At 43.8% G+C, this 21,389-nt stretch overlaps 1 protein-coding gene across 6 annotated transcripts in view; it reads right to left on the bottom strand.

Annotated features, from left to right (window-relative positions):
• LOC133548231 (A-kinase anchor protein 13) overlaps positions 1-21,389 on the bottom strand; it is a 411,300-nt gene that overhangs the window by 264,593 nt on the left and 125,318 nt on the right. For all 6 annotated transcript variants that reach the window (XM_061893549.1, XM_061893546.1, XM_061893547.1 and 3 more), the window contains exon 3: positions 3,646-3,799. In XM_061893549.1, the coding sequence (XP_061749533.1) occupies positions 3,646-3,799 (154 nt within the window). The remainder of the gene's footprint in view (positions 1-3,645; positions 3,800-21,389) is intronic.

Consider the following 21,389-nt stretch of genomic DNA (forward strand, 5'->3'; position numbering starts at 1 on the left):
GGCATCTGGTCAGGATGCCACCCGAACGCCTCCCTAGGGAGGTGTTTAGGGCACGTCCAACCGGTAGGAGGCCACGGGGAAGACCCAGGACACGTTGGAAAGACTATGTCTCCCGGCTGGCCTGGGAACGCCTCGGGATCCCCCGGGAAGAGCTAGACGAAGTGGCTGGGGAGAGGGAAGTCTGGGTTTCCCTGCTTAGGCTGCTGCCCCCGTGACCCGACCTCGGATAAGCGGAAGAAGATAGATGGATGGATGCTCTAGAGTGTTTCTGTGTAGTATTTCTCCAGCCGGGGTCATGTGGGGACATAAACTATGGTATTTCCAGCACATCCCCCCTGTTCTGCAGCAACTCCACTGGCTCGCCATCCAACACCGTACCCAATTTCAAATAATTCTCCTCACTTTCAAAGCCATCCACATCTGCTCCGTGTCACCACGCTCTCCCAGTCCCTAAGATCCTTGTCCTGTGTCAATCTCACTGTCCCCTTATATAAACTGTCTACCACGGGTGCCCCAGCCTTCAGCCGATCATCCTTGGAACTCGCTACCACCAGACCTTTGCAATTAGGACTCAATTTCCCTCTTCAAAGCAAGACTGGAAACAAACCAATTCCTGACTGTGTGTTCACTGTAAATGTTATCTATCTCTGTTGTTGTTGTTGTTTTTATCCAATTGATTTTATTGTTTAGTTTTTTGTACGGTGTCCTTGAGGTGTCTTATAAGTAAAATGTATTATTATTAGAGATGTCCGATAATGGCTTTTTTTGCCGATATCCGATATTGTCCAACTCTTAATTACCGATTCTGATATCAACCGATGCCGATATATACAGCGGTGGAATGAACACATTGTTATGTCTAATGTTGTTGTGATGCCCCGCTGGATGCATTAAACAATGTAACAAGGTATTCTCTCTTCTATATTTATATAGCGCTTTTCTCTAGTGACTTAAAGCGCTTTTTACATAGTGAAACCCAATATCTAAGTTACATTTAAACCAGTGTGGGTGGCACTGGGAGCAGGTGGGTAAAGTGTCTTGCCCAAGGACACAACGGCAGTGACTCGGATGGCGGAAGCGGGAATCGAACCTGCAACCCTCAAGTTGCTGGCACAGCCACTCTACCAACCGAGCTATGCCGCCTAAAAAAAAAACCAACTCAAATTATGGAAAAAAAATGCCAACATGGCACTGCCATATTTATTATTCAAGTCACAAAGTGCATTATTTTTTTTAAGATGCCTCAAAACAGCAGCTTGGAATTTGGGACATGCTCTCCCTGAGGGAGCATGAGGAGGTGGAGGTGGGGGGAAGGGTTTAAGGGATAGTGGGGGGTGTATATTGTAGCGTCCCGGAAGAGTTAGTGCTGCAAGGGATTCTGGGTATTTGTTATGTTGTGTCACGATACGGATGTTCTCCCGAAATGTGTTTTGTCCTTCTTGTTTGGTGTGGGTTCACAGTGTGGCGCATATTTGTAACAGTGTTAAAGTTGTTTATACGGCCACTCTCAGTGTGACCTGTATGGCTGTTGACAAAGTATGCCTTGCATTCACTTGTGTGTGTGAAAAGCCGTAGATATTATGTGACTGGGCTGGCACGCCCCCATATATTGTTGTCTGGGTGGAAATCGGGAGAAATTCGGAGACTGGTTGCCACGGGAGATTTTTGGGAGGGGCACTGAAATTTTGGAGTCTCGCGGGAAAATTGGGAGGGTTGGCAAGTATGACTGGGAGAGGCAACTGCTCTTTACGTCCGTGTACCACTCCGTTCAGCTGCGTTTTAAAAAGTCATGAATATTACTTTTTGAAACGGATACCGATAATTTCCGGTATTACATTTATCAACAACATCCAGAAACGCCGCCGGCTTCTCTGGACCCGAGATCATCTAAGATGGACTGATGCAAATTGGAAAAGTGTTCTGACGAGTCCCCATTTCAAATTGTTTTTGGAAATATTCGATATCGTGTCATCCGGACCAAAGGGGAAGCGAATCATCCAGACTGTTATCGACGCAAAGTTCAAAAGCCAGCATCAGTGATGGTATGGGGGTGCATTAGTGCCCAAGGCATGGGTAACTTACACATCTGTGAAGGCACCATTAATGCTGAAAGGTTAAAAGAAAAGGTGATGCAACACAGTGGTGAACATGCCCTTTCCCAACTACGAAGTTAATTATTATTTGCAAAAACAAAAAATAAAGTTTATGTGTTTATTTTTTTGGGGCGGTTTAGCTCGGTTGGTAGAGTGGCCGTGCCAGCAACTTGAGGGTTGCAGGTTCAATTCCCGCTTTTGCCAACCTAGTCACTGCCGTTGTGTCCTTGGGCAAGGCACTTTACCCACCTGCTCCCAGTGCCACCCACACTGGTTTGAATGTAACTTAGATATTGGGTTTCACTATGTAAAGCGCTTTGAGTCACTAGAGAAAAAGCGCTATATAAATATAATTCACTTCACAAATATCTTCTTTGTAGTGCATTCAACTGAATATGGGTTGAAAAGGATTTGCAAATCATTGTATTCTGTTTATATTTACATCTAACACAATTTCCCAAGGGCTTCACGGTGGCAGAGGGGTTAGTGCGTCTGCCTCACAATACGAAGGTCCTGCAGTCCTGGGTTCAAATCCAGGCTCGGGATCTTTCTGTGTGGAGTTTTTGCATGTTCTCCCCGTGAATGCGTGGGTTCCCTCCGGGTACTCCGGCTTCCTCCCACCTCCCAAGACATGCACCTGGGGATAGGCCCCTCCCACCTCCAAAGACATGCACCTGGGGATAGGTTGATTGGCAACACTAAATGGTCCCTAGTGTGTGAATGTGAGTGTGAATGTTGTCTGTCTATCTGTGTTGGCCCTGTGATGAGGTGGCGACTTGTCCAAAGACATGCAAACTCCACACAATCAATCCAAAAAAATGGAATGGAATTATGGAAATAAATAGACTTTTCCATGATTTTCAAATCTTTTGGAAAGGGTCTGTGGTGTGTTTGCTTATCATTATACCGACAGTTCCCCGCATTTCTGGGAACTTTAACACTGTCACTGAGGTGGCGACTTGTCCAGGGTGTACCCCGCCTTCCGCAAATTATTCTATTCCGTTTATATTTACATCTAACACAATTCCCCAACTCCTATGGAAACAGGGTTTGTGTTGATGCCTTTGTTTGCTTACTTACTGATAAACAAATAGTTTTCTTGTATGCTCACTATCTTATTTAAGGGGCGGTATAGCTCGGTTGGTAGAGTGGCCGTGCCAGCAACTTGAGGGTTGCAGGTTCGATTCCCGCTTCCGCCATCCTAGTCACTGCCGTTGTGTCCTTGGGCAAGACACTTTACCCACCTGCTCCCAGTGCCACCCACACTGCTTTAAATGTAACTTAGATATTGGGTTTCACTATGTAAAGCACTTTGAGTCACTAGAGAAAAGCGCTATATAAATATAATTCACTTCACTATATAAATATAATTCACAAAAAAATTGCAATAAGAAACATATGTTTAATGTACCATAAGATTTTTTGTCAACGTAAAGCCCATAATAGTATTTTTGTGGTTCGAAGTTGGTACCAGTACCAACTCTTGGTACTATAGTGTGTTGCTGGTACAAGAGTGGTGAAACCATACAGATGCTACTTTAAGCGGCTTTACCGGGACACAGCGCCTGCAAGGTGTCATGGCCGCTCCTCAGTGTGCTGGTCAGGTGCCTCTGTGTGCTGCCCACAAACAGCAGGAAGTAGTCGGCGCCCTCCTCGTCCGCAGCCAGCTCCTCATCGGCGAGCTGCACCGTGATCACGCAGCGGCCCTGCGGGCATTGACAGGAGGGGGGGAAAAAATGTCTGTTATTAAAAAAAAAAAGCGTTGGCGACGCAGATTATTATCATGACGTGACATTAGTGCTAAGAGTACGAGATAAAAATACACGCGCACGCCCGCGACTGTGCGGCCGCTTGTTTTGCCAGAGTCACAATGGCCTGGCTTGTGTCGGAGCACCGTGCGGAATGATGTGATGTCACCCCGGGGGCAGAGCGAGGAGGAGAGGCGGCAGAAAGAGGGCGATTGTTTGGAATGAGCTTCTTTCCACCGGGGGACGGCGGCTTTATTGACACGGAGGAGGAGGGATGATAATGGGACGCTTCATCGGGGATGCCATGTGGCCGCTGTCCGACACGCACGGTCTGGCGAAGGGGGGTCAGAGGTGCATCCTACTCCCTTTAAAAAGCTTCTTGCCTCAGGCCCGACTGCAATGCTGGCATCTAAGTGTTCATGGCAACCGCCAGATACAAATACGAAGATAAAATGCTGTTATTATAACCGGGGTGTTTTTACCTCAAGCACAAAGTGGACAAAGTGTTGATTCAATGCAGGCGATAATTAGAAAAAACAAGCAACATACAGAACAGGCCTGAAGTCTGGACACACCTTCTTATTCAATGTGTTGTCTTTAAAAACTATGAATGAACACGTGGAGTTAGGAAGTTAACAAAAAAAAGGTGAAAAAACTTTGAAGTTTCTTCAAAATAGCAACACTTTGCTCCGATTACTGCTTTGTGCACACTCTGTATTCTCTCGATGAAGAGGTAGTCACCTGAAATGGTTTTTAGTTATAAAGGATAAATGGGTTGTACTTGTATAGCACTTTCCTACCTTCAAGGTACTCAAAGCGCTTTGACACTACTTCCACATTCACACACACATTCACACACTGATGGAGGGAGCTGCCATGCAAGGCGCCAACCAGCACCCATCAGGAGCAAGGGTGAAGTGTCTTGCTCAGGACACAACGGACGTGACGAGGTTGGTACTAGGTGGGATTTGAACCAGTGACCCTCGGGTTGCGCACGGCCACTCTCCCACTGCGCCACGCCGTCCCCAGTTCACAGGTGTAATAGTTTTAATAACTTCAGTGACAACCTACAAGGTAAATAGTTGTGAAAATAAAGAAAACTCATTGAAATGAGAAGGTGTCTCCAAAGTTTTGGCCTGTACTGAATAAATATATATATATATGTATATATATATATATATATATATATATATATATATATATGTATATATTGAATAAATATATATGTATAATGTGGGGCAAAAAAGCATTTAGTCAACCAGCGATTGTGCAAGTTCTCGTAACAAACGCATGGATAATGATCTCGGCGTCTTTAGTGGACAGAATGGAGCGAATTTTAGCGATATTACGGAGATGAAAGAAGGCCGTTTTAGTAACGCTTTTAATGTGTGCCTCAAAGGAGAGAGTTGGGTCAAAGATAATACCCAGATTCTTTACCGAGTCGCCTTGTTTAATTGTTTGGTTGTCAAATGTTAGAGTTGTATTATTAAATAGAGGTCGGTGTCTAGCAGGACCGATAATCAGCATTTCCGTTTTTTGGGCGTTGAGTTGCAACAAACTGTAACGTATTATTTTTGGGTCTCCCCATGTCTAGCATTAAAAGATTACAGTTGGTACAAAATGCGGCTGCTAGACTTTTGACAAGAACAAGAAAGTTTGATCACATTACACCTGTACTGGCTCACCTGCACTGGCTTCCTGTGCACTTAAGATGTGACTTTAAGGTTTTACTACTTACGTATAAAATACTACACGGTCTAGCTCCATCCTATCTTGCCGATTGTATTGTACCATATGTCCCGGCAAGAAATCTGCCTTCAAAAGACTCCGGCTTATTAGTGATTCCCAAAGCCCAAAAAAAGTCTGCGGGCGATAGAGCTTTTTCATTTCGGGCTCCAGTACTCTGGAATGCCCTCCCGGTAACAGTTCGAGATGCCACCTCAGTAGAAGCATTTAAGTCTCACCTTAAAACTCATTTGTATACTCTAGCCTTTAAATAGACTCCCTTTTTAGACCAGTTGATCTGCCGTTTCTTTTCTTTTTTTCTATGTCCCACTCTCCCTTGTGGAGGGGGTCCGGTCCGATCCGGTGGCCATGTACTGCTTGCCTGTGTATCGGCTGGGGACATCTCTGCGCTGCTGATCCGCCTCCGCTTGGGATGTTTTCCTGCTGGCTCCGCTGTGAACGGGACTCTCGCTGCTGTGTTGGATCCGCTTTGGACTGGACTCTCGCGACTGTGTTGGATCCATTATGGATTGAACTTTCACAGTATCATGTTAGACCCGCTCGACATCCATTGCTTTCCTCCTCTCCAAGGTTCTCATAGTCATCATTGTCACCGACGTCCCACTGGGTGTGAGTTTTCCTTGCCCTTATGTGGGCCTACCGAGGATGTGGTAGTGGTTTGTGCAGCCATTTGAGACACTAGTGATTTAGGGCTATATAAGTAAACATTGATTGATTGATTGATTGATTGACTTAAAATCTCCCGTCCAAAGGCAAAACCCAGTAACTCAATTTTGGTCAAAACTGAGCTGATAATAATTTTGGAGTTCCTAGGTCAGGGGTCGGGAACCTTTTTGGCTGAGAGAGCCAAAAAGCCACATTTTTTTAAATGTATTTCCGTAAGAGCCATATAATATTTTTTTTTACACTGAACACAACTAAACGTGTGCATTTTTAAGTAAGACCAACATTTATATAGTATAATAGGTCTCTTATTCTTCGTAATAACATTGTTATTCTCGAGCTAACTGTGGAGGGGGCGTGCCCTGCTGGCCTGCACCGAACTGGGGTGTGCCAGGACCGGCCTCGAAATCACCGACAGGTGCGTAGATGGCCCACCTGGGCCTTGTTATCTAATCACCTGTCGCTCTGTTATAAGCAGCAGCCAGGAGGAGAGACGAGGTTGGGGCTGGAGCCAGAGTGCGAGCGAGAAGAAAAGAGAAAAATACAATTGCTGGAAAGCAACTAACTGAGACTTGTTGAAAAATAAAACAATATTGTAACCCTGAAACAGGCTCTCATCTCGGTGCTTGGTGGTCTAAAGAACCCCCAGGGGGGGCAAGCCCCAAAATAACCAATAATAAATAAATAACTTCTTACCATTAACGCAACGTCTTGAACAGGTGCGGTAGAAAACGGATGGATGGATTAAAAATGCATGAGAATGTTTTATATTTTGAACGTTATTTTTAACACCATGATTACAAGTGGAATTATTCATTATTTATCGTGTTAAGCAACGTCATATTAAATTTATCCGAGCCAGATGGAGTCATCAAAAGAGCCACCCCTGTCCTAAGTGATATGCTTTACATTAGTGTACGCGATATTGTAATTTGTTCCGTAAGTAAGCTGTTACGCCGCATGGCAGGTCCTAGCAACTACCACATAACCGCGTGGATACAACAGAAGAACCTAGTATCTCAAGGGACCAATCGGAGCTTCTTTGTCAGTCGCCTTAGTGTCTTTAATGAGACATTTGCACGAATGGGGGCCGACGGTCAAGCTGATTATGTGACATTACGGCAGGAGGGGATATTTGGAAGATTGGCCCAGGACGTTGCAAGCACCTTCATTAAATGTATTGTTCTTGATTCTTCCCCTTGCATACTCTTTTGGGGCAGATAACTGTGGAGGTCAGAATAAAAACTGGACGCTGTACACACGGCTTCTTGCCCAATGTGCAAACACAGAATGGGGCCCACCCGAGATTGTGATAAAATATCTGGAGAAAGGGCACACGTTCATGAGAGCAGATTCAATCCATGGCTCAATCGGCAAGAAAATGAAAGCTCAAGAAAACATTTATACCTTTGACGACTTTGTAGATCTTTGTAAGACAGCATCAAGATAGATCGGTTTTCCTTTGTTTTCTCCAAATCAGCTAAAAGCGAGTTACTAGGTTTTGCCTTTGGACGGGAGAAATGATGACAGAGGTCTGTAATTTTCATCATAGGTACACTTCAACTGTGAGAGACAGAATGTGAAAAAAAGATCCAGGAATTCACATTGTAAGAATTTTAAAGAATTTATTTGTAAATTATGGTGAAAAATAAGTATTTGGTCAACCATTCAAAGCTCTCACTGATGGAAGGAGGTTTTGGCTCCAAATCTCAGGATACATGGCCCCATTCATTCTTTCCTTAACACGGATCAATCGTCCTGTCCCCTTAGCAGAAAAACAGCCCCAAAGCATGATGTTTCCACCCCCATGCTTCACAGTAGGTATGGTGTTCTTGGGATGCAACTCAGTATTCTTCTTCCTCCAAACACCACCAGTTGAGTTTATACCAAAATGGATACATGGATGATACAGCGGAGGATTGGGAGAATGTCATGTGGTCCATCCATCCATCCATTTTCTACCGCTTATTCCATTTTGGGGTCGCGAGGGGCGCTGGCGCCTATCTCAGCTACAATCGGGCATAAGGCGGGGTAAACCCTGGACAAGTCACCACCTCATCGCAGGGCCAACACAGATAGACAGACAACATTCACACTCACATTCACACACTAGGTCCAATTTAGTGTTGCCAATCAACCTATCCCCAGGTGCATGTTTTTGGAGAACGGGTGAGAAAGATCCCAAGCCTGGGATTGAACCCAAGACTGCAGGACCTTCGTATTGTGAGGCAGACGCACTAACCCCTCTGCCACCGTGAAGCCCACCAAAATATAACATTTTGGTATAAACTTAACTCTTCATGTTTGGAGGAAGAATACTGAGTTGCATCCCAAGAACACCACACCTACTGTGAAGCATGGGGGTGGAAACATCATGCTTTGGGGCTGTTTTTCTGCTAAGGGGACAGGACGATTGATCCGTGTTAAGGAAAGAATGAATGGGGCCATGTATCCTGAGATTTTGAGCCAAAACCTCCTTCCATCAGTGAGATTTTTGAGTGGTTGACCAAATACTTATTTTCCACCATAATTTACAAATAAATTCTTTAAAATTCCTTTCACAGTTGAAGTGTACCTATGATGAAAATTACAGACCTCTGTCATCATTTTAAGTGGGAGAAAGAGGGCGATTGTTTGGAATGAGTTTCATTCCACCGGGGGACGGACATACATATATACATACATATACTTATATATACATATACATACATATATACATACATATACTTATATATACATATACATACATATATACATACATATACTTATATATACATATACATACATAAATACGTATATACTTATATATACATATACATACATAAATACGTACATATATTTATACACATATACTTTTACATACAGATATACATACATATACTTATACATATACTTATACATACATATATATATACATACATTTGCTCCAGCAGCCCCCGCCACCCCAAAAGGGACAGGCGGTAGAATACGGAGGGATGGATGCGTGGATATATATATATATATATATATATATATATACATATATATATATACATATATATATACATGAATTAACACGTGGAGTTATGTACTTAACAAAAAAAGGTGAAATAACTGAAAACATGTTTATATTCTAGTTTCTTCAAAATAGCCACCCTCTGCTCCGATTACGGCTTTGCAGACTCTCTGCATTCTCTCCATGAGCTTCAAGAGGTAGTCACCTGAAATGGTTTTCACTTCACAGGTGTAATACTTTTAATAACTTCAGTGACAACCTACAAGGTAAGTAGTTATGAAAAAAAAAAAAAAAAAAACGCATTGAAATGAGAAAATGTGTCAAAAAACATACATGTACTGTGTGAAATTTCATAACCTTTACATTTTAACCCGCTACGTTTTTCCTACGCTTTGAACCCCGCGGCTCAGAAAGTTGTGCGGCGGGTTTATGGATTTTTATTCGTTTACAGCAATAATGCAAATCCATCCATCCATCTTCTGCCGCGTGTCCCATTTGGGGGTCGCGGGGGGTGCTGGAGCCTATCTCAGCTGCAAGGCGGGGTACACCCTGGACAAGTCGCTACCTAATTGCAGGGCCAACACAGATAAACAACATTCACAGACTAGGGACCATTTAGTGTTGCCAATCAACCTATCCCCAGGTGCATGTCTTTGAAGGTGGGAGGAAGTCCGGCCGGAGTACCCGGAGGGAACCCACGCGGTCACGGGGAGAACAGTGCAGGATCGAACCCAGGACCTTCGTATTGTGAGGCAGAAGCACTAACCCCTATACCACCGTGCTGCCCTACTTATTTAAACATAAACAGTATATATATATACATATATAATGTACAATCTGGTGCGCCTTTTGTATGAAAATAGACCCGCTCATCGCCAGTGCGCCTTATAATCCAGTGCGCCCTATGGCCCGGAAAATACGGTACAATCAAACTGCTGTAACAGTTTTTGATGAACATGTCTTCAATTCCATGAATATCATTTGCTTCTCACTTCTCAACTTTTCACGTTTTCCTGTGTCAAAAGTCAATTCCTTCGGAGTAAATAGACGAGTCAGCTAAAGCTCCGCAGTGTGTTTATTAATAACGTGGACTGGCGGCAGAGTGGATGATGGAGACTTTAGTATGCGAGGAGAGTGCAAGGTCCCAACACTTAGTGCAGTAAATGAGATGTAGATAGGTGGCGGCCAGCAGGCATGACATTCTCTCCATTAAAAACTCATCTCTTATCTCGGGCCCTAGATTGGAAATTAGGGTTTGGTGCTACTGAGCAGATTGAAAACTCGGTGGAATTGTGACACGGCACTCCGCGCCAGAATGAAAACGTGTTAGCGGGGGAAATAAGTTCTGCACGCTCGCTCGGAGCTGGCATGGCGAGGGAGCACGGAGGAGTGAATCGGGGGTTTGGCGAACGAGCGGTTCGAATGATTTCTGAGAGCGGTGCGACAATGTTTGTGTTTGCCTCCAAATTAAAATGACAAGCCTGGTGGAAGTGGACGCCTGCAGTGTCAGTGGCCATCGATCCACGCGCGAGGACGACGTTTGTATGAAGGACTGTCCAGGACACGCGACAATGTTGATGTTGATCCTAGTCCGCCATTCTCGGGGACAACGTGAGTATTTTAAGTCAATGATCTTTGATTATACACAGCATTCACCTATATGACCCAAAGCAAACAACCTTCCCTAGTCATGGTGCAAAAAAAACAAAAAACAAACAAACTCCAAACAACACACAATGTCAACAGACATAGTCACACATAATAATAATATTTATAATAAGGGATCTTACCCACATTCATGTTAATAGTCTGACAATGTTGATGCTGTTATCAGTTTGGCATACTAGGAACAAACTGAGTCTTACAGGTCAATGACCTTTCGTTATGCGCAGTATTGAGTTACATAACACGATGCAAAACAACCTTCCATAGTCATGGTGAAAAAAAAAAAAAAATCTGAACAAGACACAATGTCAACAGACATAGTCATACATAACACAACCTGCTAACTGAACTTTATGGGCATTTAAAAAAAAACGTTCAAATTCAAAATTATAAAGTTCAGTATATATATATATATATATATATATATATATATCCATCCGTCCATTTTCTACCGCTTATTCCCTTTTGTGGTCGCGGGGGGCGGTGGCGCCTATCTCAGCTACAATCGGGCGGAAGGCGGGGTACACCCTGGACAAGTCGCCACCTCATCGCAGGGCCAACACAGATAGACAGACAACATTCACACTCACATTCACACACTAGGGCCAATTTATATATATATATATATATATATATATATATATATATATATATATATATATATATATATATATATATATATATATGCACACGTTTATACACATAAACATATATATATACACACACACATGTATATACACACATACTGTATATAAACATATATACAGTACATATATACATATATATATATACATACACGCACACATATATGTGTTTATGTATATATACATATATGTGTGTATTTATATGCATATATACATACATATATACATGTATATATATATATATATATATATATATATATATATATATATATATACACACATACATACATAAAAATATACACACATATATATATATATATATTTTTTATATATATATCAATCAATCAATGTATGTGTGTATATATATATATATATACACACATACATTGATTGATTGATTGATTGAAACTTTTATTAGTAGATTGCAGCACGGTGGAAGAGGGGTTAGTGCGTCTGCCTCACAATACGAAGGTCCTGAGTAGTCCTGGGTTCAATCCCAGGCTCGGGATCTTTCTGTGTGGAGTTTGCATGTTCTCCCCGTGACTGCGTGAGTTCCCCCCGGGTACTCCGGCTTCCTCCCACCTCCAAAGACATGCACCTGGGGATAGGTTGATTGGCAACACTAAATGGTCCCTAGTGTGTGAATGTGAGTGTGAATGTTGTCTGTCCTGTGATTAGGCATGTAAATATTCTTGGTACAGGAAAAAAACCATGTTCCCCGAGGTCAGACGCGCCACTATTTGAGAAGGACTATCATAGCACATCATTTGCCTAAGTAAAAGTGTAAATACATGACACTGCACTGATATTACAGTGGATGCACCGGTGAAGTTGAGTTGAATATGTCACTTCTATAGCTCTGCGTATGAAACTGCTGATGTAACAACAGTCAGAGGACTTCCTGACAAGCACCAGAGACCAGAGTCCAGTGTCAGGTCAGGTCCATGCGGGGGGGTGCTTTCCTTCACACAAATGTATATTTACAGCGGGGGCTGGGGTTGTCGCCACCAGCTGTTCTTTTCCAAGTGTCCCTGTGCCAGTCTTTTACAGCCTGGTGATTAGCAGGTCAATAACCCAGCAGGACACGGGGGCGCGAGTGCTTATTACCAAGCTGACAGCCTCGTCCAGCGCCAGACAGAAGATGTCCACAACACTTACGTCGCTGCTGCTGCTGCTGGGGAATGTGTATGAAGGATGCTACACAAGTTTGTTGCATTTTACCACTTAGCAAATAAATAGTGTGTGAATATTGTGTTGGCCCTGTGGTGAGGTGGCCACTTGTCCAGGGTGCCCCTGACCCCGAAAGGGACAAGTGGTAGAAAATAGATAAATGAGCACTTCATAAATAAAAAATCTTAAAGGACGGAAGAAGCATGTCTTCCATACTTTCGTATGGGATATATTGAAAATATTTGTCCTTTAACTGGCTCACTGTGTGTCCTGTTTGAAGGAATCGACTGTTTCATTACTAACAGAACCCCTCTTCTGTTCCCTTGGTTTATGAGTCACATTTATGAGCAGATTATAAAAGAAAATAAGGGCACAAAAAGAAGAGAAAAGCTAAAAATGTATGAGTAAACAAATACAGCAGAGGAAAAAAAATATATATATAAATATATATACATATATATATAATAATATATAAATAAATGGGTTGTACTTGTATAGCGCTTTTCTACCTTCAAGGTACTCAAAGCGCTTTGACACTACTTCCACATTTACACACACATTCACACACTGATGGAGGGAGCTGCCATGCAAGGCGCCAACCAGCACCCATCAGGAGCAAGGGTGAAGTGTCTTGCTCAGGACACAACGGACGTGACGAGGTTGGTACTAGGTGGGATTTGAACCAGGGACGCTCGGGTAGCGCACGGCCACTCTCCCCACTGCGCCACGCCGTCCCATATGCATACATATAGATATATACACATATATACATACACATATACATATATATACACATACCTATATGTATATATACATATATATATATATATATATATATATATATATATATATATATATATACATATATATATATATATATATACATATATATGTAAAAATGTAGGTGTGGGAAAAATCACATGTATATATATGTATATATACATATATATGTATACATATATATATATGTATACATATCGATGCTGTCATCGATAGCCTTTTATTAATTCCGGGAATTAATAAAAGGCTATCGATGCTGTCATCCAGCAAAGCTGAATTCGACCAAGCAACCCCCCCGTACCAGAAAGCACTTGATGAAAGCGGATACAACTTCACCCTCACCTATGAACCCACTCCAGGAAACCAACCAAAAAAGAGCAGAAAACGAAACAACATCATCTGGTACAATCCGCCATTCAGCAAAGACGTCTCAACCAACATCGGCCGCAAGTTCCTCACTCTGATCGACAAACACTTCCCCAAAGGCAACACCCTAAGAAAAATATTCAACAAGAACAACATTAAATTGAGCTACAGCTGTATGAATAACATGCAACAAATCATTTCAAACCACAACAAAGCAATTGCAAAAGGACTGCCCACCCCCAGACTAAACGACTCTGAAACCAATAAGGAATGTAACTGTCGCAAGAAACCTGATTGCCCTCTCAACGGAAGGTGCTTACAGACATCAGTCGTTTACCAAGCAAAGGTAATACGCAAGGACATTAACACATCCGACACGTACGTAGGATTAACCGAAGGAGCGTTCAAAACAAGATGGAATAATCACAACGCCTCCTTTAGAAACCAGACTTTGCGGAATTCTACAGAACTCAGCAAACACATTTGGAACCTCAAAGACAATAATGTTGAATATTCAATAACATGGCAAATCCCTGCATCCAGCACACCTTACAACAGTGGTAATAAAAGATGCAACCTATGCTTAAAAGAGAAACTGTTTATTATATATCATCCAGATCTATCATCCCTCAACAAGCGCAGTGAAATCATTTCAACATGCCGCCACAGACGGAAACACCTCCTAGGTAACACATGAGCCAATCACCACACCCTACGCCTGCTTGTACCCACCCACTCTGTGCTCTATATAAACCATTGTATGTGAATGCTTCCATTAAAATCTCCTGATGATTGAGGGAACCCCTCATGAAACAGTTCTGTAGAGATGAAGTAGTCTTGTGATTTTTTCCCACACCTACATATATATATATATATATATATATATATATATATATATATATATATATATATATATATATATATATATATATATAATTTCCTGTACCTTGCACAATGTTATAATAATAAATATATAAATGCAATACTAAAAACAACAACATTACATGATGTCAGCAGCCATGATGTCATCCGTGAAGAATGGGGTCACATGTTCTGTGCTGTCAATGTGATCGTCTCGTGTCTTGAAAAAAATGTCCATTTTGTTGACAGCAGTTTAAAGCCTGTGAGGTTTGTGTTCAGACACGACAACAACTTGTTCCTTTAATCGATTGTGGCAGCAGCAGTGTATGCTGGATGAGTGGAAGTGCAAACACACCTCAGCCTGCAACAACAACAACAGTGTCTCTTTAGCGATAAAAAGAATGTGTTCAAATGCTGTTGCACTTTTCGTCGCTTAGAGCTCCATTTTCACGCCAAATTTCTCATCTTTTGGCCTGCTTGTATAGACACTACCCGGGCTTGTGGAGGTGCATAACAATGCCAGCGTGCAGGTCCTGTCCCTCACTTCCAATCTCGACCTTGTGGTTTTTGTGCTCAGGGTTTCCCAACCTTTTTGACCTCGGGGCCCGACTTCGATATTAAGATTGAATAAGTAATCATACTCTTGATTTGAATTGTATTCAATATGACTGCGGATAGGTTGATTGGCAACACTAAATGGGCCCTAGTGTGTGAATGTTGTCTGTCTATCTGTGTTGGCCCTGCCATGAGGTGGCGACTTGTCCAGGGTGTACCCCGCCTTCCGCCCGATTGTAGCTGAGATAGGCGCCAGCGCCCCCCTTCGACCCCAAAAGGGAATAAGCGGTAGAAAATGGATGGATGGATGACTAATCTAGTTGTTTAACAGGACTAGGGTTGCAAAGGGGTGGAAACTTTCCGGAAACTTACTACGGGAAGTTAAGCTCGGGAAGTTTGGAGCTTTTGACCATTTTTTGGATTATTCACAGTTGGAAACTGTCCATCTTATTATGCGGAATAAGGTGAGAAGCTTATACAGAGATATAAATAGTCAGCTAAACAATTGGAGTAGTCTTAAAAAACATTTCTCTGATGGACAAATGAATAGAAATCCATGTAGGCTAGATGAATAAATGAACACTCAATCAGCATGCTAAATCAAACTATCACCAAATGTTTTTCATGACAACAGAATGGCTAGCAGAACAGAAGGCAGAGGAAACTACACTTTTTGTGCTCTTTTCAACCGACGCAAGCACTTTTTGCCATCTCCACTGCTGTGCCGTTGATGAAGAGCGGAGAGCGGCTGGACTGGTGCTTCCTGAAGTCGACAATGATCTCCTTGGTCTTGTCGACGTTCAGGACCACGTTGTTGGTTCTGCCCCAGTCAAGCTTCACCTCCTCCCTGTAGTCCACGTCGTTGTTGTCACGCATGAGTATGTACAGTTACACCCCTAACTAATACTGATCGAATATTGTTTTAATAAAATGATTTTGCTGATTCGTAAAGTGCTTCTGGCTGTGTATGATCCACCTTGACAGAACCTCTATTTCTAAAGTCCAGCAGTGAAAACAGTCCTTGATGGGGGTGGGAGGAGTCCCTGCAGATTTTCTGAGCCCTGGTCAGGCAGCGGCTTTTTGCGATCATCCTGGATAGGAGGAAGAGGAGCCCTGATGATCTTTTCCGCCGTCCTCACCACTCTCTGCAGAGCCTCCCGGTCTGACGCACTGCAGGCTCCAGTCCAGACAGAGATGTAGTTGGTCAGTAGGCCCTCTATAGTGCCTCTGTAGAATGTGCAGAGAATGGGGGGCGGGAGCTGTTTTTTTTTTCAACCGACGCAAGCACTTTTTGCCATCTCCACTGCTGTGTCGTTGATCAAGAGTGGAGTGCGGCTGGATTGGTGCTTCCTGAAGTCGATCTCCTTGGTCTTGTCGACGTTCAGGACCACGTTGTTGGTTCTTCCCCAGTCAAGTTTCACCTCCTCCCTGTAGTCCACGTCGTTGTTGTCACGCGTGAGTATGTAAAGTTACACCCCCTAACTAATACTGATTTAATATTGTTTTAATAAAATGATTTTGCCGAGTCGTAAAGCGCTTCTGGCTGTGTATGATCCACCTTGACGGAACCTCTTTCTAGAGTCCAGCAGTGAAAACAGTCCTCGATGGGGGTGGGAGTAGTCTCTGGAGATTTTCTGAGCCCTGGTCAGGCAGCGGCTTTTTGCGATCATCCTGGATAGGAGGAAGAGGAGCCCTGATGGTATTTTCCGCCTTCTTCACCACTCTATGCAGAGACTTCCGGTCTGAGGCACTGCAGGCTCCAGTCAAGACAGAGATGTAGTTGGTCAGTAGGCCCTCTATAGTGCCTCTGTAGAATGTGCTGAGAATGGGGGGCGGGAGCTGTGCTCTTTTCATCCGACGCAAGCACTTTTTGCCATCTCCACTGCTGTGCCATTGATGAAGAGTGGAGTGCGGCTGGACTGGTGCTTCCTGAAGTCGACAATGATCTCCTTGGTCTTGTCGACGTTCAAGACCACGTTGTTGGTTCTGCACCAGTCAAGTTTGACCTCCTCCCTGTAGTCCACGTCGTTGTTGTCACGCATGAGTATGTACAGTTACACCCCCTAACTAATACTGATTTAATATTGTTTTAATAAAATGATTTTGCTGATTCGTAAAGTGCTTCTGGCTGTGTATGATCCACCTTGAAAGAACCTCTATTTCTAGAGTCCAGCAGTGAAAACAGTCCTCGATGGGGGTGGGAGTAGTCTCTGGAGATTTTCTGAGCCCTGGTCAGGCAGCGGCTTTTTGCGATCATCCTGGATAGGAGGAAGAGGAGCCCTGATGGTATTTACCCCCGTCCTCACCACTCTCTGCAGAGACTCCCGGTCTGAGGCACTGTAGGCTCCAGTCCAGACAGAGATGCTGATGGTCATTAGGCCCTCTATAGTGCCTCTGTAGAATGTGCTGAGAATGGGGGGCGGGAGCCGTGATCTTTTCAACCGACGCAAGCACTTTTTGCCATCTCCACTGCTGTGCCATTGATGAAGAGCGGAGAGCGGCTGGACTGGTGCTTCCTGAAGTCGACAATGATCTCCTTGGTCTTGTCGACGTTCAAGACCACGTTGTTGGTTTTGCCCCAGTGAAGTTTGACCTCCTCCCTGTAGTCCACGTCGTTGTTGTCACGCATGAGTATGTACGGTTACACCCCCTAACTAATACTGATCGAATATTGTTTTAATAAAATGATTTTGCCGAGTCGTAAAGCGCTTCTGGCTGTGTATGATCCACCTTGACGGAACCTCTTTCTAGAGTCCAGCAGTGAAAACAGTCCTCGATGGGGGTGGGAGTAGTCTCTGGAGATTTTCTGAGCCCTGGTCAGGCAGCGGCTTTTTGCGATCATCCTGGATAGGAGGAAGAGGAGCCCTGATGGTATTTTCCGCCTTCTTCACCACTCTATGCAGAGACTTCCGGTCTGAGGCACTGCAGGCTCCAGTCCAGACAGAGATGCTGATGGTCAGTAGGCCCTCCATAGTGCCTCTGTAGACTGTGCTGAGAATGGGGGGCGGGAGCTGTGCTCTTTTCATCCGACGCAAGCACTTTTTGCCATCTCCACTGCTGTGTCGTTGATCAAGAGTAGAGAGCGGTTGGATTGGTGCTTCCTGTGGTCGACAATGATCTCCTTGGTCTTGTCGACGTTCAGGACCACGTTTTTGGTTTTGCCCCAGTCAAGCTTCACCTCCTCCCTGTAGTCCACGTCGTCGTTGTCACGCATGAGTATGTACGGTTACACCCCCTAACTAATACTGATTTAATATTGTTTTAATAAAATGATTTTGCCGAGTCGTAAAGCGCTTCTGGCTGTGTATGATCCACCTTGATAAGAGCTGCTTTTAAATGCCTAATGAGGCCCGACTAGTTCCGCATGAAATCAGAGCCTTGACTGCAAATGGCAGATAAAGTTGTCAAGTGTGAAGCCTTTAGAGAGTCACACACACACACACACACACACACACACACACACACACACACACACACACACACACACACACACACACACACACACACACACACACACACACACACACACACACACACACACACACACACACACACACACACACACACACACACACACACACACACACACACACACACAGTCTCTCTTGTCCCGGACTTATCTCACTTCCTGTGTGCCTTCCCTGCCTGCCCAGTGCAGTCGCCCGGAAAGCTCTGGCAAGCATGTGAGTGCACAGCGACACAGACAATGTTATAAAACACAAACCACTGTATTCAACTTAGGAACTTAGGTCAACGGACGTCACTACGATCCGTTCGCTATTAAACGACGCACTTTGTTGCCTGTGGCGCGAGTTGCAACCTCGACTCTAGCGTGAGAATGCAAGTCAGTTCCGTAACCCGAACTGACTTGCAGGCCCTGAAGAGGGCCTGGCGTGGCACCACCGCTTGGTCGCGGACCGCCCAGGTTCCCGTGTGAGCCCTCACGGTCTGACAGATAGCAGCGAAGTACTCCTCCTGTTTGCACAGACAGGTTTCGTGTTACGTATCCTCTGGGAACCCGATACAAAAAACACAGCAAACATTTGAAACATGTATGACAAAACAACATATCTGCCTGCCGGCGTCTGCTGGAAACATGGCGTGGTCACCGTGGCGACCGGATAAGGCTACTTGACTGGGAGGGTGTGGGTGGTGGAAGTGTCAGAGTGGCAATCTTCCACTCGCCCCCTCAAACATGTCAACGGAGGTAGACACTTGCTATGCTATGCTAAGCTAAGTGGCTGTTTATACCCTTCCATTCCTTTATAGACACTCAAGCTTTTCCCACTGAGGAACATACTGACACAGGGGTGCCCACACTTTTTCTGCAGGCGAGCTACTTTTCAATTGACCAACTCGAGGGGATCTACCTCATTTATATATATCATTTATATTTATTTATTTATGAAAGAGACATTTTTGTAAACAAGTTAAATGTGTTTAATGATAATACAAGCATGTGTAACACATATAGATGTCTTTCTTTCACAAAGACAAGAATATAAGTTGGTGTATTACCTGATTCTGATGACTTGCATTGATTGGAATCAGACAGTAATGATGATAACGCCCACATTTTCAAATGGAGGAGAAAAAAAGTCCTCCTTTCTGTACAATACCACATGAAAGTGGTTGCTTTTTGGCATCTAATTCATCCAGCTTCCATACACTTTACAAGAAAAACATTGGCGGCAAATTCCGTAGCTTGCTTGATTGACATTCACGGCACCCGAGGGTCTTGTGAGATGACGCTGGCTGCTGCCAGTTCATTATTATGAAAAAATGACAGAGAGGAAGGCGAGAAACACTTTTTATTTCAACAGACTTTCGCGCCGTCCCTTCCGTCAAAACTCTAAAGGCCGACTGCACATTTCCTATCTTCACAATAAAAGCCCCGCTTCATGCTGCCTGCGCTAACAAAATAAGAGTCTCGGAAAGCTGGCGTGCACAAGTGATGTGCACGCCAGCTTTCTGAGGGATCGCTTGTGCACGCCAGTTTTCCGAGACTCTGTATTTAAAAGAAAAAAAAATCAAAATAAATTGAAAAAAATTGGATATTTAATGAAGAGAAAGTATGAATGTTCCACCCTCAGTCATTGTTTCCTGTCGGACCTTCTAAGCGACGGACACATTTGTTGGTTTTGTATTTAAATTGCTGACTTTGTGATGCCTTTTATATCCGTCGTGTTGCTTTTTGTCTGAGAATAACGCTCAAACCTTGTTTAATACATGTAGATTCTACATGTGCTCCATTTGAACAGTTTTGGAACAATTTCCCTTGTGGATCAATAAAGTTTGTCTAAGTCCAAGTCTAAGTCTAGAGGGCGAGAACAATTACCATCCATCCATCCATCCATTTTTTCTACCACTTATTCCCTTTGGGGTCGCAGGGGGCGCTAGTGCCTATCTCAGCTACAATCGGATGGAAGGCGGTGTACAACCTGGACAAGTCGCTACCTAATCGCAGACATGTTTTGGAACAATTTCCCTTGTGGATCAATAAAGTTTGTCTAAGTCCAAGTCTAAGTCTAGAGGGCGAGAGCAATTACCATCCATCCATTTTCTACCGCTTATTCCCTTTGGGGTCGCAGGGGGCCTATCTCAGCTACAATCGGATGGAAGGCAATGTACAACCTGGACAAGTCGCTACCTAATCGCAGACATGTTTTGGAACAATTTCCCTTGTGGATCAATAAAGTTTGTCTAAGTCCAAGTCTAAGTCTAGAGGGCGAGAGGAATTACCATCCATCCATCCATCCATCCATTTTCTACCGCTTATTCCCTTTGGGGTTGCAGGGGGCGCTGGTGCCAATCTCAGCGACAATCGGATGGAAGGAGGTGTACAACCTGGACAAGTCGCCTCCTCATCGCAGACCAGTTTTGGAACAATTTCCCTTGTGGATCAATAAAGTTTGTCTAAGTCCAAGTCTAAGTCTAGAGGGCGAGAGCAATTACCATCCATCCATCCATTTTCTACCGCTTTTTCCCTTTGGGGTTGCAGGGGGCGCTGGTGCCTATCTCAGCTACAATCGGATGGAAGACGGTGTACAACCTGGACAAGTCGCCTCCTCATCGCAGACCAGTTTTGGAACAATTTCCCTTG

This window comes from Nerophis ophidion, linkage group LG02, assembly GCF_033978795.1.
Source record: "Nerophis ophidion isolate RoL-2023_Sa linkage group LG02, RoL_Noph_v1.0, whole genome shotgun sequence".
In the NCBI taxonomy this organism is placed as follows: Eukaryota; Metazoa; Chordata; class Actinopteri; order Syngnathiformes; family Syngnathidae; genus Nerophis; species Nerophis ophidion.